Below are 16,521 nucleotides of genomic sequence, written 5' to 3' on the forward strand. Positions count from 1 at the left end.
CTTACCCAGATATTCAGAAAGAACAAATAATAAGAAGCAAATTGGTTTGAATCATAACATTTTTCTTCTTTCCACCCACCCTCTATAGCAAAACTGCTAAGCAACAAAATGCATAAAACTGTGTGAAGGAGAAAAATATAAAATTGGAAGCTGAGTCATCAAACTGAAGTACTAATTTCTGATTTATTATTCCTTTAGTCTTTCTGAAAGAAGTCTAAGCTTCTGGCTTTTCTGATACTCACTCCTTTGAGAGTCTGATGATAGCTATGCACCCTCTCCCCAGAAATGTGTACTATTTACATACCTGAAAATTTTTTCATGTGGTATTTTGGGGGTTTATAAATCTCTTGAAATCCATTTATCTATACTTTTCTATCTACTTACCCCAATGCCCATAACACCAAGGTTCAGAATCTCTGTACAAAAGAATAGTCGGGTACAAAGTAGTTCTATCCATTTTGTTCCAATTTCTGAGAAATTGTGCTGATTAGTATTATAGAATCACTTTGTTTTGCTGCTGGATCCAGAAGTCAGTTTAAAATTCTAAGAACATATCTCAATCAAAGAAGTCTCAAGGTCTATTAAAGCATTTCTTAAATGGATATGACTTCATGAACAATTCTGCTTTTGTCCTTAGACCTAGGAAAAGACACAGCATTGACTGTAAATTAAATCAGTTTCTCATGGCAGCAGCTTTGATGCCCTTGAAACAGTGCTGAGGCTGTGCAATATAGATGAAAGGACAGTGCCAAAATAGGGGACAGATCACTGTCTGTGGATTCTCATCCATGTGCTCAGTTTCAAGGCTACTCAGGCTCAGGGTTCAAGTACAACAGCATTTATTTACAGAGAAGACAGAGAAGTTGGGAGAAAGGAAAGAGTGAGAAGCAGGGCCAAGGGCAGTAGCAATGGTTTGAAGGTCTCAAAGGTCATAAGGCTCTGGAAGTTTGAAGGTCATGAAGGTTTCTAAGGTCTTAGCAGAGGTGGTACACAGTGGTCAGCAACAGCAATCTGAAGTCTAGGCCAGACAGCCCTGGACACTGGACTGGTTGGTACCAAAGGCAGCACCACCAGCGTGTGGTGTTGGATGTGTCAGAGGAGGAGACTACTGTTATAGCTCTCGGAGATGCTGGACATTGGAGGCAGAGTCAGGGTCAGGTCTGCAAAGGTGTGGTGTTAAAGGACAGGGTTCAGTGTTACAGCCCATCAATAGTCTTCCGGAGGAATCTGACAGCCTCTCCAACTGTATACACACACACACACACACACACACACACACGTACGTGTTGGGGCTTGGCTTAAATACTCTACATGGTGCTCTTTTAGTTGGTTGGTACCCATGGGAGCGCCACTCATATTGGGATGTTTCGGAGCCTATATTTGCATAACTGCCAAAAGGTGGGGGGACTTTACAGGTTGAGAACCCTAGAAACCAGAGTGGGAGAATGCTGCAGTCCCAGCTGTTTGATTGGTGCTGGTGAGCGCCAATCAAATTGGTCCATTCTTAAGTGTATCCTGGAGCCTATTGTAAAAGGGAAAAGCAGGGCATCTGCCTAGACTGGACCTTCATTGAGGTCAGGGCAGGCTCTTGTGCTGGAGGGCCCCAAGGAACTCAACAACGGGGGGGTTAATAAATTTTTAAAAAATTTTATTTATTTATGCATACAAGAACTGGGATACGGGCCAGAGGTGTGAGGGTGAGAGGATTCACCATAGAGTGGGGAGTAGAACAGGCAGATTATACTGAAATACACTGCCGAGAGGAGAAGCGGGTGAGACAGAAGAGGTCTGCTGGCACCATGTGGGTAGCTCCCTGGCTGGCTGGGGATTGAAATCGTGCTGTAGTGGCTGCCAATAGCTTGATAGTGCTGTCTTTAACCCCTGTGCCACCAGATAGACAGGCCTGCTAGGTTTAATAATTTAGGGGCTCTGCTTCAGTAAAAGTTTACCATAAGGATTGATTGGGGAAATGGAACAATTGATAGTGCGGAGGGTGGAAATCTTTTCTTTACCACTCATTGTTTTTTGATAGCCCATTAGGACAGCTTAAAAAGAGAACACAAAACAAATGACTAGGGTAGGCGTGGAGCCCTGGATCTACCAGTTGAATTTACTGAATACTGGTAAAGACAATGATGCTGGGTATAAATCCCAGTGCCAAACATCAAACATACGCTGGTCTATTTTTGTAGCATTGCATGGCTAACTGGTTTCACATTTTCCTAGTACCATCTGATCTGCATATTATTAAAAGTGAGAGTCTCATTTACAGAAAATAATTAAGAGGCCTCTCTGGTGGTGTCCACCAAACTGAGAGCAGCTGGATAGATGCTGACATTGTTAATTAGTTAAAAAGGAAAAAAAAAAGTAATTAGGCCCAGAGGACAGATTCCACAGCCAAGGTACTAAAACCCAAACAGAACTCAAAGGACACCTTCCTAAATTATTTTTCAACATGTTTGCCAAATGCATTCTCTGAGAATAGTATTGGCTGACCCATTTGTGTGGTGTGTGCAGAAACTCTCTGTTGCAGTTCTTTCTCCCAAACAGATGGGGGTCCCAACTATATACACTACGCATATGTTAGAGGTTCTTCCCAGAACTTTTTCATTATTCAGCAACATTTGTAAAGATCCTGCTTTGAAGAGACTGTTTACCACGCACTATAGAGTGATTAGAAAGACAGGAGTCCATTCTTTCTTGTTTTAAAGGTGTGTTTATTTATGCACACAAGGCTGGGGTGTAGGCCAGAGGTGGGGGGTAGGGAGTGAGAGGATTCACCAGAGACAGAGTGGGGAGCAGAATAGTGGATCTACAGAAGTACACTGCTGAGGGGTGCGACTGGTAAGACAGGAGAGGTCTGCTGTGCCATGTGGGTAGCTCCCTGGCCAGGGATCGAACTCATGCTGCAGTGTCTGCTGATAGCTTCATAGTGCTGAGACTTAACCCCTTATGCCACCAGGGAGGACCCAGGAGTCCATTCTTAAGGATTTACAGAATTTTTTTTTAAGATTGATTTTTATTTATTTAAAGCATACAAGAACTGGGATGTAGGCCAGAAATGCAGGGGGATGAGAAGATTCACCAGAAACAGAGTGGGGAGCAGAACAGGCAGATCTACTGAAGTGCACTGTTGAGGGGAGCAGCGGGTGAGACAGGAGAGGTTTGCTACACCATGTGGGTTAGCTCCCTGGCCAGGTATAGAACTCATGCTGCAGTGGCTGGCAATAGCTTGATAGTGCTGAGACTTTAACCCCTGCACCACTAGGGAGACCCAGGAGTTACAGAATTTTTATTGGTGAGATAAACCCACAAATGGGTGATAAAGGCTTAACATACAAATAGGTGTGTATTTAGTTCACCTGCCCGCCTGTGACTATTCCGGTGCCTTCCTTTTCTTTCTCCTTTTTCTAATAAACCTGTCCTTTTAAAATGTGAAAAAACAGGTATGTATAAACAATGCTAATTAATATATCATAAAGTAAGTATAAATGTTGAATAAAGGGGCCTCCCGGGTGGTGCAGCGGTTGAGCACTGGGTTGCGAAGCTGCCTGCAGCCTCTGCAGCGCCGGTTTGATCCCCGGCTGCTCCCCGGCCACCGGGCGAGGGTCCCACATGGCGCGCAGACCTCTCCTGCCGCCCGCTGCTCCCTTCAGCAGTGTGCTTCAGTCCTTCTGCCTGCTTTGCTCCCTGCTCAGGCTCGGTGAATGCTCTCACCCTCCTGTGCTTCTGACTGTACCCAGTGCTTGTATAAATAAATAAATAAATCTTTAAAAAAAAAAAAGTTGAATAAAGACATCAGGTGAGGCTGGGATTAATCAGTAGAGATTTCACAATGATTGCAAATAAAAAATGTGTGTGTATTTTTATTTTTAATCAGAGATGCTCACTTATGAAAATTAAAACATGGGGGACTCCGTGGTGGCGCGGGGTTAAAGACAAAGCTATCACCAGCCACTGCAGTATGAGTTTGATTCCCAGCCAGGGAGCTAACCCATATAGTGCAGCTGAAACCTCTCCTGTGTTGCCCTCTGCACCCCTCAACAGTATATCTCAGTAGATCCACCTGTTCTGCTCCCCACTGTCTCTGGTGAATCCCCTCACCATCCCCACTCCCCTGCACCTCTGGCCTATACCCCAGTTCTTGTATGCATAAATAAATAAATCTTTTAAAAAAAGAAAACCATGAAAGGATACAAAGTGAAAATATTGAGTTCTATGCTTCAATCTTTGTTAATACATTCTAGATTTAAAAAAAAATACATGCCAGAGCTGGGGTATTTGGGGTAGTATGGGGTAGGAGGGGTGAGAGGATTTACCAGAGACAGAGTGGGAGCAGAACAGGAAGATCTACTAAAGTACACAGCTGAGGGGAGCAGCTGGTGGGACAGGAGAGGTCTGCTGCCCCATGTGGGTTAGCTTCCTGACTGGGGATGGAACTCATGCTGCAGTGGCTAGCCATAGGTTGATAGTGTTAAGACTTTAACCCCTGCACCATCAGGGAGGCCTTATACTTTCTACATTTATTTTTTTAAGATTTATTTATTTTTTATGCATAGAAGGACTGGGGTGTAGGCCAGAGGTGTTGGGGGTGGGGTGAGAGGATTCACCAGAGACAGAGTGGGGAGCAGAACAGGCGGATCTACTGAAATATACTGCTAAGGGGAGCACTTGGCAAGACTGGAAAGGTCTCTTGGGTCATATGTGGGTTAGGTCCCCAGCTGGGATCAGACTCAGGTGATGGCACTGAGACTTAACCCCAATGCCACGAGGGAGGTCCCCCTTTCTAGATATTTTTGTGTGTTCAATCAAGTACATACTTATGTGGAATAAGAGTTGTTTTTTTGATAGAAGAAATCATAATCTACATAGTGTTCTGCATTTGCAGCAGTGTAATTTAGATGTCGTTCCATTGTAATACATAGAATTTTTCCTCTCCTGTTTTCTTGTGTAATTGCTACACACTGTTAAGGAATTTAGTTATTCTCACTGGGTAAATTTTTTTTTTTTTAACTTGGTTGCTCAGTTGTGCTAGCCACATTTCAAGTTCTTAGTTGCTCCATGTAGCTAATAGCTACCTTATCATACAATGTATGCATGTAACATTTCTATCACCATAGAAAGTTCTGTTAGATGGCTCTTGATCTAAAGTTGTCTGGGGGAAAATATCACCTTAGGGCCTCCGTGGTGGCACAAGGGATTAAGATGCAGCCTGTGAAGCTATCCGCAGCCAATGCCGCGCAAGTTCGATCCACTGCCAGGGAGCTACCCATATTGCACAGCGGACCTCTCCTGACTCGCCTACTGCTCCCCTCAGCTGTGTATTTCAGTCAATCTGTTTGTTCTGTCCCCCACCTGTCTCTGGTGAATCCTCTCACCCCCCCACTCCTCTGGCCTATACCCCGGTTCTTGTATGCATAAATAAATAAATCTTAAAAAAAAAATTGTTCTCACTAATATGAGAAAATGAAATTAAGAGAAATATTCCATTTATTATATCAATGCTATAATATAATCTTTGGCAATAAATTAAAAAAAAAAATATCACCAATGTAACAATTACATAATACAAGGATTCCTTCACAACTTTTATTTAGGAATTGAAAAGACGTCATAGCATCAACATTAGAGAGAGGGGCTCCCTGGTGGCGCAAGGGGTTAAGCACCGCACTATGACGCAATCCACAGCCTCTGCAGCGTGAGTTTAATCCCAGGCCGGCCAGGGAGCAACCCACATGGCGCAGCAGACCTCTCTTGTCTCGCCCGTTGATCCCCTCAGCAGTGTATTTCAGTCAGTCTGCCTGTTCTGTTCCCCACTCTGTCTCTGGTGGATCCTCTAACCCCCCCGCATCTCTGGCCTGTACCCCAGTTCTTGTATACATAAATAAATCTTTACACTCCATCCAACTGATAAGGGACTGATCACAATGATATACAAAGAACTCACACGGCTCAACAAAAACAAAATTAACAATCCAGTTAAGAAATGGGCAGAAGAACTCAAAAGACATTTCTCCAAAGAGTAAATGCAAATGGCCAACAGGCATATGAAAAAATGTTCAACATCCCTGATAATCAGGGAAATGCAAATGAAAACCACACTGAGATACCACCTTACACCAGTAAGAAAGGCACACTTCAAAAAAAACAAGCAACAACAAATGTTGGCGAGGATGTGGTGAAAAAGAAACTCTCCTACATTGCTGGTGGGAGTGCAAACTGGTCCAGCCATTGAGGAAATCTGTCTGGAGTTCCTCAGTCTACTAAAAATGGAGCTACCATATGATCCGGCAATTCCACTACTAGGGATCTACCCAAAGGACACAAAAACACTGATTCAAAAGAGCACCTGTACCCCTATGTTTATTGCAGCACTATTTACAACAGGTAAAACCTGGAAACAACCCAAATGCCCAAAAATAGATGACTGGGGCCTCCCCTGGTGGCGCAGCGGTTGAGCGCTGGGTTGCAAAGCTGCCCGCAGCCTCTGCAACGCTGGTTAGATCCCTGGCCGCTGGGTGAGGGTCCCACATGGCGAGCAGACCTCTCCTGCCGCCTGCTGTTCCCTCAGCAGTGTACTTTGTCAGTGTGCCTGTTCTGCTCCCTTCTCTGGCTCTGGTGAATTCTCTCACCCTCCCGTGCTTTGACTGTACCCAGTGCCTGTATAAATAAATAAATAAATAAATCTTTAAAAAAAAAAAAAAAAGATGACTGGATCAAGAAGATGTGGCATATATACACAATGGAATATTATTCAGCAATCAAAAAAGATAAACTCATGCCATTCACAGCCACGTGGATGGAGCTAAAAGGAATTATGCTCAGTGAAATAAGCCAGAAGGAAAAAGAAAATTATCGGATGGTTTCACTTATATCAGGAATATAGGGGAACCAAATAAGAACATCAGTGTAAAAAAAAAATAATAACAGTACAAAACACAACAAAGCAAAAACAGACAATTATAAACCAGAGACATACTACAGGGGAGGAGGAGGGAGAGGGGTGAGAGGGAGGGAGGAAGGAGCACAGGGGACTGTGGTGATGGTGCATGGGTGCCTTGGGGAAGGAAATTCTATGGGGACTCAATCTGACGGGGTGGGGGGCAGCAAATATTGTCTAAAAAATGTAAAAAATGATAAATGTTAAAAAAAATCTATGCATTCCACTCTTTGTAAATTACATCTCATTAAAAAAAGATTGCCCATTCTGCAAATCAAAAAAAAAAAAAATCTTGAAAAGAAAAACATTAGAGGGCCTCCCCGGTGGCGCAGCGGTTGAGCGCTGGGTTGCAAAGCTGCCGGCGACCTCTGCGGCGCCGGTTCGATCCCCGGCTGCTCCCCGGCCACCGGAGGAGGGTCCCACATGGCGCACAGACCTCTCCTGCCGCCCGCTGCTCCCCTCAGCAGTGTACTTCGGTCCTTCTGCCTGCTCTGCTCCCTGCTCTGGCTCTGGTGAATTCTCTCACCCTCCCGCGCTTCTGACTGTACCCAGTGCATGTATAAACAAAACGAACGAACAAACAAACAAATAAATAAATAAAAACATGCCTCTATAAAAAAAAAAAAAAAAAAATTAAAAAAAAAAAAAAAAAAAAAAAGAAAAACATTAGAGAAAATTGTGAGGGAGGAAAACATCTATATTTCTATACGCTAACATTCATATTTTTATATTCTAATTTTTATTGTAGGTATATAATTTTTTCATACTTGGTATTATTATGTATATATTGCGTTGTACTTTTGTCATGTTTATTGAACATTATAGAATGGTTCCATCTTTATATTTTATATGTGTACACTATTTTGTCATGTTTTTTAAAGGATTTATTTATTTTGTCATATTAAGGCACAGTTATAGTGATTCTCTTATAGTTGGGAGCTCAGATCATTTCTTTTTTTTCCCCAAGATGTATTCATGCATACAAGACCTGGGGTGTAAGCCAGAGGTGTGGTGGATTAAAGGATTCACCAGAGATAGAGTGAGGAACCGAACAGGCGGATCTACTGGCATACACTACTTAGGGGAGCATGGGTGAGAGAGGAGAGGTCTGCTGTGCCATGTGGGTTAGCTCCCTGGCTGGGGATCAAACTCAGGCTGTTGTGGTGACAGTGCTGAGACTTAACCCTTAGGCCATCAGGGATGCCCCATTTCTATTTTCACTATCAAATCTTAGTATTAATAATTTTACAAAAAGCATTTTCATGAGATGTACTCCCTAAAGTAGAATTACTGAGTTAGATTATATGTTCAATTTTGTGGCATTTGTTGCATTCTGAGAGATTTAAGTCTCATACTGAAAGAAGACAGAAACATCTTATTAGAAAGATTAGGTAAGATGACTCAGCTGTGGGAAATGATCTGTGCAAAAGCAGTGAGGGCAAACAGAATAAGTTTGTCCTCATAAACTTCAGAATAAATGTGCTGGGGCCTCCCTGGTGGTGCAAGTGGTTAAGACGCAGCCTCTGCAGCATGAGTTCGATTCCCAGTGGGCCAAGGAGCAACCCATATGGCGCAGCAGATCTCTCCTGACTCACCCACTGCACCCCTTAGCAGTGTATTTCAGTCAATCTGCCTGGTCTGTTTCCCACTCTGTCACTGGTGAATCCTCTCACCCCTCCCACACATCTGGCTTGTACCCTAGCTCTTGTATGCATAAATAAATAAATCTTTTTTAAAAAAAGAATAAATTTGCTTTTGGGAGAACAGATTCTTATAGTGCTAAAAATCTTAAATTTTCACTAAAGATAAGAATTCAAAGTTGGGAATAAATATCTGAAACATTTTTCCTAGATGAGGCAGATGATGATGATGATCCAGAATATAATTTCCTAGAAGACCTTGATGAACCAGACACAGAAGATTTCCGCACTGACCGGGCAGTGAGAATCACCAGTGAGTCTGTTTACAATGAGTTATGCTCTTAACTGCTCCTCATTTACCTTTGCTTACTTTGCAGATTTTGGGGTAAAGTTGGAAGTTAAGACATGAAGCTTCTCTAACAATTCACTTCTATAATCCTTTAAATATACATATATATTCAGAAAACCTATCAGTCATTCACTTAAATATTCCACAATCTGAGTCCCTAATATTTGGCAGGGATTGTTCTTAATATACCAAAATGAGTAAGACATGGCTTCTGCCCTGTAGGATGTCAGGGCAGCTTAGTAGGAGGATTCAAATACATACAATTAAAATTCAGGTGATAGGTGCTATAGTTGGTTGTATATACTAATGACCTAAATGAGGGTATAAATTTTCTAGAATCTTGCATGGAGTACAGTGGGAGGAATTTGGGAAGGAGTCTATAGGAGTTGTTTTAGCTTATGTTTGAAGGGGAAATAAAAACATTTTTGGTGAATGGGGTAGAGGATATTGCAAATAAATAGGAAAGCATCTGCAGGCCATGAATTGTGAAATAACAATTCATTAATGTGTTTGGATAATTTTAAGTAACTTGGTATAACCGTGAGTGAGTGGTGATTTCAAAAGTTAAGCAGGTTCAGGTCATGGAGAACCTTAAATTTGAGTTTTGTTTTGTCAAAAAGGAGATCTCAAAGAGTTTTAAGCAGCAAATCAATAGGAACTAACAGGGATTTTAGAAGATCATTTTGTTTTAATACCAATTTAATGTATTGAGATGGTGGGTAAAGAACAAGATTGAAGGCATAGAAAACAAATAACTGATCTGAGTGGAATCATTTGTTTAAAAGTTATTTCATTGACTAATTTTCCAATAATGGGAAACATATTTCTGAAACCTTTTTCCCCTAAACTGTAAGCTTCTCAAAGACATTATTTTGTTTATTGCTACAGAAATGTTTTCTACATTGCTGGAAATACTTAGCTAGTAAATAGTGTACTTTTCTGGGACATCTGAATACAGGGTCATCTTTTTTAGTAGAGTAGAAATTTTATTTTGTTCCTAACCCTTGACTCTGATGTTGTCATATTTGTTCATAACCCTTTTAAGAAGTCTTATTACATGGATGACAAAAATTAAAACACACAAACAAAAACACAGTTTCCAAAGTTTCATGTGGGCCTATGAGAGTTTGTTTACAATGTCTCTGAAGTGGTCCGTTAGTCTCTGCTGGATACTTCCAGCAATAGAAAGCTCAATTGTGCAGATAGTGTACCCTGGTCTTGAATACCTCCTCAGGTAACATTTTCTTTATTGAATTCAGTCTACTCACTGTAGTCCCCCTGCTTGTCCTTTGTTGCTAAAAAATATAATTTACTCCTGAGTATACAGTAAAAGATGTTCTTTTCCTAAGTTTCTTTCTTTCCTGTGCCAAACATACCAAATTTCTTCATTTCTCTAAATACTATAGTTTCCACAACCCAAATGCCCAAAAATAGATGACTGGATCGGTGATACATATACACAGTGTGGTACATATACACAATGGAATATTACTCAGCAATCAAAAAAGATAAACACATGCAGTTTGCAGCAACATGGATGGAGCTAGAAGGGATCATGCTCAGTGAAATAAGTCAAAGAAAAAGAAAAATACTGGATAGTCTCACTCATAGCAGGAATTTAGAAAACCTAAATAAGGGACCAGGAAAAAGACTAATTAATACAAAGTGAAAATCAAAATCAACAAGCAACTATAAACCAGAGACACACTATGGGGGGAGAGGAAGGGTGGGGAGAGGAAGGGCGGGGAGAGGAAGGACTAGGGTCAAAATAAGGGGGGGTGCAATTGTATAGGGAATATAACCAAAATGAAAATGCATACATTGTGCAAAAATGAAAAATATGTAAGTATTATATAAAATAAAATATTAAAAAAATAAAATAAATACTATAGTTTCCAGATCTCTCACCACTACTCAAGTTATCTTTTTTCCTGAATTCTAGCCTTTATTTAAAAAAAATTTCTCCCCCACTACATTTAATGATACTTTTCAAACATGGAATAGTTGGATGAATTGTACAGTGAACATCCTTATACCAACCATCTAGTTTCTATTACTAACTTGTAATACATTTACATTATCATGCAGTTATTTATATTTATAGGTATCCATCTCTGAATCATAGTTTTTTGGGGTAATCTTTTTAAGATAAGTTGTAGTGAAGTTGTACACTTCACTCCTAAACATTTTGAAATGGTGCTATAGGAGTGCTGTTGCAGGCCAAAGGAAAGGACAGTACTAAGGGAGAGGGCGGGTCGCTATCTGTGGATTCTCACCTGTGCAATCAACTGCAAGACCACTCAGTCTCAGGGAACAACAACAGTGGGATTTGTTTAAAAAGAAAAACAAAGAATTTCTAAGGCCACACATGGCTGGCCGTCTTACCCCAGATAGTGTCCAAAGTGTCCAGAATTCCCAAACAAAAGGCTGCTTGTGCAAGATGGCACTGTCCTGTCAGTGAGGGCCTGGATCTTGTGGCACACTGGCAAGCTGTTGTGCCAATTCACGGTGTTAGCTGGAGATGCTCACAGGCGGGGCTGCTAAGATGACACTACAGCAGCCTACAGCAAGTCTGAAGGCTGGGCTGGACAGCCATGGACATTTGACTTGCCAGCAGCAGAGACAGCAGCACCAGGAGGCAGTGTTGGATTATCAGAAGCTGTGGATAGCCCTCAAAGTTGACCCAGACACAGAGTGCCAGTCTCCTGTCAATAGCCCTGGACAACATGGCCAATAGTGCTGGTCACCAGCAGGTTGTGTCAGACACACCATTGTTAATAACTTTGTGAGATGTTCGATAAACCAATAACATACTCACTTTTTGACAAACCAGGCCAAAGCCTATGGTGCTCCTTTTAGGTTTATTTAGCTCACACCTGATTGGTTTATAATCCATGCATCAAATATAAAAAGGAAAACTTGGTACCTGCACAGACCTAACCTGCCCTGAGCTCAGGTCAGACTTTTGGGGTGAAAATATCTGCACCTACTGCCTCATTAGTGGGACGAGGTGTTACAACATAAAGAGTGGGGGGAGCCTGCACCAGCACTGGGACATGGATCCCAGCTGCTACAGGCTCCTGCTGGGAGCCCAACTTATTGGCCTGGGACTCCATAGGTCTCTACTGCCTGCAATTCCAGGGAGCCACAGCACTGGAACTGGCCCACTGGAGCCCCATGCTCCTCCCTGCAGCCTGAACTTGAGGATCTGAAGCTTACTGTTGCATTCACTGCTGGTGCTGGCCCTCTGGCAGTGCCAGTGTCTCTGCTAGCAGCTTGAACCCCAGTGGGGCCACTGGTGACAGGTGGTAAAATGCCTGCTACCTATAAGCAGTTCATTTCTGGGGCTGGGTGCCAGAGCCCCGAGTCAGGGCCTCTGGCACTGAAACACAGCTAGCGCAGGGCTGCCATGAAGCCCAGCCCACTGAGGTGGCCGCCATGTAGCTGTTCTGCAGCTTCCCACTTAGCACTTATGAGCAGCTAGTGGGAAACTCCCACAGCTGCTAACTGAGGCTTGGGGGCTTCAGTATTCAAACTGAGAGTGGGGACTTGCCCTCAAGCAGCACAGTCCAGGCAGGAACTGCCACTGTTGCTGCTTTTAGATCAGCATGCACTGGTTACTGGAGCAGCAGGGAGAAAAACTGCCACTGATGCTGCCAGCTGCCTTTGGCCCTCTATACTGGCCATCTGTCCATCTGTCCCGCTGTACTTGCTGGGGGGTGCTGGCAGCACCAACAAAGCCAGCATATCAGTTTTGCTGCATGGCTTGTGTTGTGAGGATCCAGTTTCTATTTCCGCACATATATCATGAATTCCAATTTAATAATTGTTTACAGTGTCTCTTTTTAGGTATTTTATATACAATGTTTACACAGATCTGAAGTTTACCATTCAGTGATTTTTGACATCACCTGTGTAATCCAAACCCCTATCACAATATTGAATTCTCTCCCAAAACATTCCCTCATGCCTCTTCCAAGTCAGGTCCCACATCATCATCTTTCCAGAGGCAAACACTGTTCTGATTTTTTTCCATCACAGATTAGATTTGCCTGTTTTAGAATTTCATGTAAATGGAATCTTTTAGTCTGCCCTCTGTTGTATAAGTGTTCTTTCACTCTGCGTGTTATTGAGATTCTTACATATTACATCTGTCATTAGTGTGTTCCCTTTATTGCTGAGTAGTATTCTGTTGTATAAATATGCCATAGCCTGCCTTTTAAAATACCTATTCCCAGGTTTGATGGACATATGGGCTTTTTCTAATTTTTGACTTTCTGGTATAAACCTGTTCTTCATTTTCTTGTACAAGCCTTTTGTGGACATATATTCATTATTCTTGGTTAAGTTTCTAAGAGAGAAATCAGTGCATAGATGTATAATTAGTTTTATAAGAACCTGCCAGGCTGGGTTGCCGTGGTGGTGCAGGGGTTAAAGTCTCAGTGCTATCAAGCTATTGCCAGCCACTGTGGCATGAGTGCAATCCCTGGCCAAGGAGCTAACCCACATGGCACAGCAGACCTCCCTGTCTCCTCCGTTGCTCCCCTTAGCAGTGTATTTCAATAGATCTGCCTGTTCTTTTCCCCACTCTGTCTCTGGTGAATCTTCTTACCCGCCGCACCTGTGGCCTACACCCCAGATCTTGCATGCATGCATAAGTAAAATAAATCTTAAAAAAAAAGAACCTGCTAGACTCTTTTCCATTTTACCTCATTAGAGTTCCAATTGTTTCATATCCTCGCCAACATTTGCTTTTTTAATACCCTCTTAAGAGGACTTTTATAAAATTGGTCACATCCTCTAGAGATGATCTGTGACTCTAGTTCATTGACATATTTGACTCTTTGGAGCAGCTGTGTTATATTGAACTTGTGTCAACTAAAACTTTCAGATATTTTTCATATTTTTATGGAGCTATGTTCATGCATTTTAAAAGCTGTCTTTTTTTTTTAAAGTCTAAATGTAAGACTTTAATCCACATTCAGTTAATCAGAGAAAATAGAATTTTACATCTATCAATTGGACTGACAAACCTTAACAGCTTTGTCTTGTTTATAGACAACAAAGTATGTTTTCTGGAATTACTGACAGGGTCCTATGACTCAGTGCTAGAGAGTTCTCTCTTGACTCCACTCAGTAGGATTGGCCAACAATTCATGAATTTATTCTTGTAAAATTGTCTAACTCAACATTTTATGTATGTCTTCCCAGTAAAATTTAAACTTTACAAGAGTAAAATTCTACCTAGTTCAGTGTTGTATCCCATCATCTTTAATAGAAGTCGAGGCATAATTAGAGTTCAATAATTGTTTTTTAGTGAAGAGATGATACATAGATAAGAGGATTTTGTTAAATGTCTTGTTGAAAACAACATATTTTGGTTTCTTGGAATTCCCTCTGCTGCAAAATGAAATGAATTTGTACTAACAACATACTGTTTGACATTTTTGCAGAAAAGGAAGTGAATGAACTGATGGAAGAGCTCTTTGAAACTGTGAGTAATGATCCTTGAGTGAGAACTTAGAATGGTAAAGTGGATTCTCTAAAAGCTTGTCCTTTGTTCTCAGGCTCCCACCCTCCAGAAGAATGGTCTGACTGAGCCAATTTCCCTATCAGTCCACTCAGAAGAGAATATAGTGGCAGGATAATTTTGCCAGCTAATATACTCTTGATTATCTGCATGTAGGTTATTCATAGTAATGTTTTCCTTGCAAGGTTTTGGGTAACCTCCCCAAATGTCATTTATTGCATCTTTAGCGATGCACTAATTTTAATCTGAACAGTTATCTTTCTCATAAATTTGGTGTTTGAAAGGTGTTTCTAGTAATTTTTGAGTTATCTGTGCTTGGTCCTTACCATTGCAAGTTGTAATAGTCATCTGTTTGCTGATTGTAGAAGCCTTGAAGTAAGAAAGGTTCTGATGCCAGTTCTTCCTGAGTGCCAGCATTGTTGAAGTGCTGTGATCTGTAGTCTCCACTTTCCCTTTTTACTGCTAGAGTGACTTTCCCAGACCCATTTCCCCAAGAAAACCTCCTTTTCCTTTGTCATTAGTTTCAAGATGAGATGGGCTTCTCCAACATGGAAGATGATGGACCAGAGGAGGAGGAGCGTATGACTGAGCCTCGACCTAACTTCAACACCCCTCAAGCCCTACGGTGAGTTAACCAAAGACCTCGAGATTTAGAATGGAGGAAATGTTTATGCCTGAAAAGGTTTTTAGAAATTTCAGTTAACAATTTCCCACCCCTAACTACCTGCTGTTATTGATAAGAAGATGTAGAACCCTGTTGAGGGTTAAGTGTTGGGTTAGTAATTCTCCTTGTTATGGGGCAGTGCAGCTATAGACCAAGCTGTATCTGTTTGGGAAAGGAGAAAAAATAGTAGCTGGTATCCATAGCAGCTTCTCCAGGTGAGTGGTTCTGGAGAGGTGTGTAGGATTCTATGTGGCCAGCCACAGAAACTACCCCAAGTTGCAATATCTAGCATGTTCCTTTTGTTCTCCTTATTTACCATTAGTAGTGTGTTAGTCACCTAGGCATTTTGAGCAAACCATGAAGTACCTGCAGTAATGCCCTGGAGTCTGAAATTACTTACTGTCATCTTCACATAAAGTTGGCACTGTTGCTCCACCCAGAAATAAAGATTTTAATTTTTTTTTTAAGATTTCTTTATTTATGCATACAAGAACTGGGGTACAGGTCAGAGGTGTGGGGGTTGAGAGGATTCACCAGAGACAGAGTGGGGAACAGAACAGTCAGACTGACTGAAATACACTGCTGAGGGGAGCAACGGGTGAGACAGGAGAGGTCTGCTATGCCATGTGGGTTGCTCCCTGGCCGGCCAGGGATCGAACTCGTGCTGCAGAGGCTGTGGATAGCTTCACAATGCTGTGCTTAACCCCTTGTGTCAGCAGGGAGGCCCTTCTCCACTATTTTTGTGATGAAGTTCCATAATCTGTTAGTACTTTAATGTAATTTGAGAATGCAATCATTATTAGTATCTGCCCAGAGGTCAGGGTATGGTTTGTGCCATAGGTAGAACAAAGCAAAACTTAAGAGACCCACAGTCTCTAATTAGCTCCGTATTTTAACTTAACAGCATTATCTAACTAGAAAGCTGGGATCCATCTGAAAACTAGACCTTTAAGGGAACTCACTTAAACTGTAGTGAAAAGATCATGTTATACTAGCCAGTGTGTAAAAACCAGAAATATCAGTCACACTCCGTTGTGATAAATACTGTAATATATAAAGGATAACAAAAATCTCAGGATTCTCCCTTTTTTTCACCTTTTTGAGATATTGACAAGTAAAACTCTAAAATATTGAATGTATACAATGTGATGATTTGAAATAAATTATAAAAGGATCTCCCTACTGAGTTAATTAACACTTCTTTAATTTTACAGTGTTTGACCCATTTATTTCAAGCAGTAAAAGAACAAATTTCTGGTAGAGCAGAATGTAACCTTTGCTCCTGGGATCTTATTATAATAGGATTTAATCTATAAACGTTTCAATTCTGATTTGTAGTTAAGACTCTCATGCATAGAGTCTTTAAATTTGGGAATTATGTAACTACTTTGAAATCCC

The 16,521-nt window shown here is 41.5% G+C and overlaps 1 protein-coding gene across 3 annotated transcripts in view; it reads left to right on the plus strand.

Annotated features, from left to right (window-relative positions):
- Window positions 1-16,521, plus strand: part of GON4L (gon-4 like) — a 79,913-nt gene that overhangs the window by 32,000 nt on the left and 31,392 nt on the right. For all 3 annotated transcript variants that reach the window (XM_054691806.1, XM_037501202.2, XM_037501203.2), the window contains 3 exons: window positions 8,792-8,893; window positions 14,383-14,423; window positions 14,981-15,084. In XM_054691806.1, coding sequence (XP_054547781.1) covers window positions 8,792-8,893; window positions 14,383-14,423; window positions 14,981-15,084 — 247 coding nt within the window. The remainder of the gene's footprint in view (window positions 1-8,791; window positions 8,894-14,382; window positions 14,424-14,980; window positions 15,085-16,521) is intronic.

This window comes from Talpa occidentalis, unplaced genomic scaffold (genome assembly GCF_014898055.3).
Source record: "Talpa occidentalis isolate TD23 unplaced genomic scaffold, MPIMG_talOcc4v2.1 talOcc4.9, whole genome shotgun sequence".
NCBI classification, from domain to species: Eukaryota; Metazoa; Chordata; class Mammalia; order Eulipotyphla; family Talpidae; genus Talpa; species Talpa occidentalis.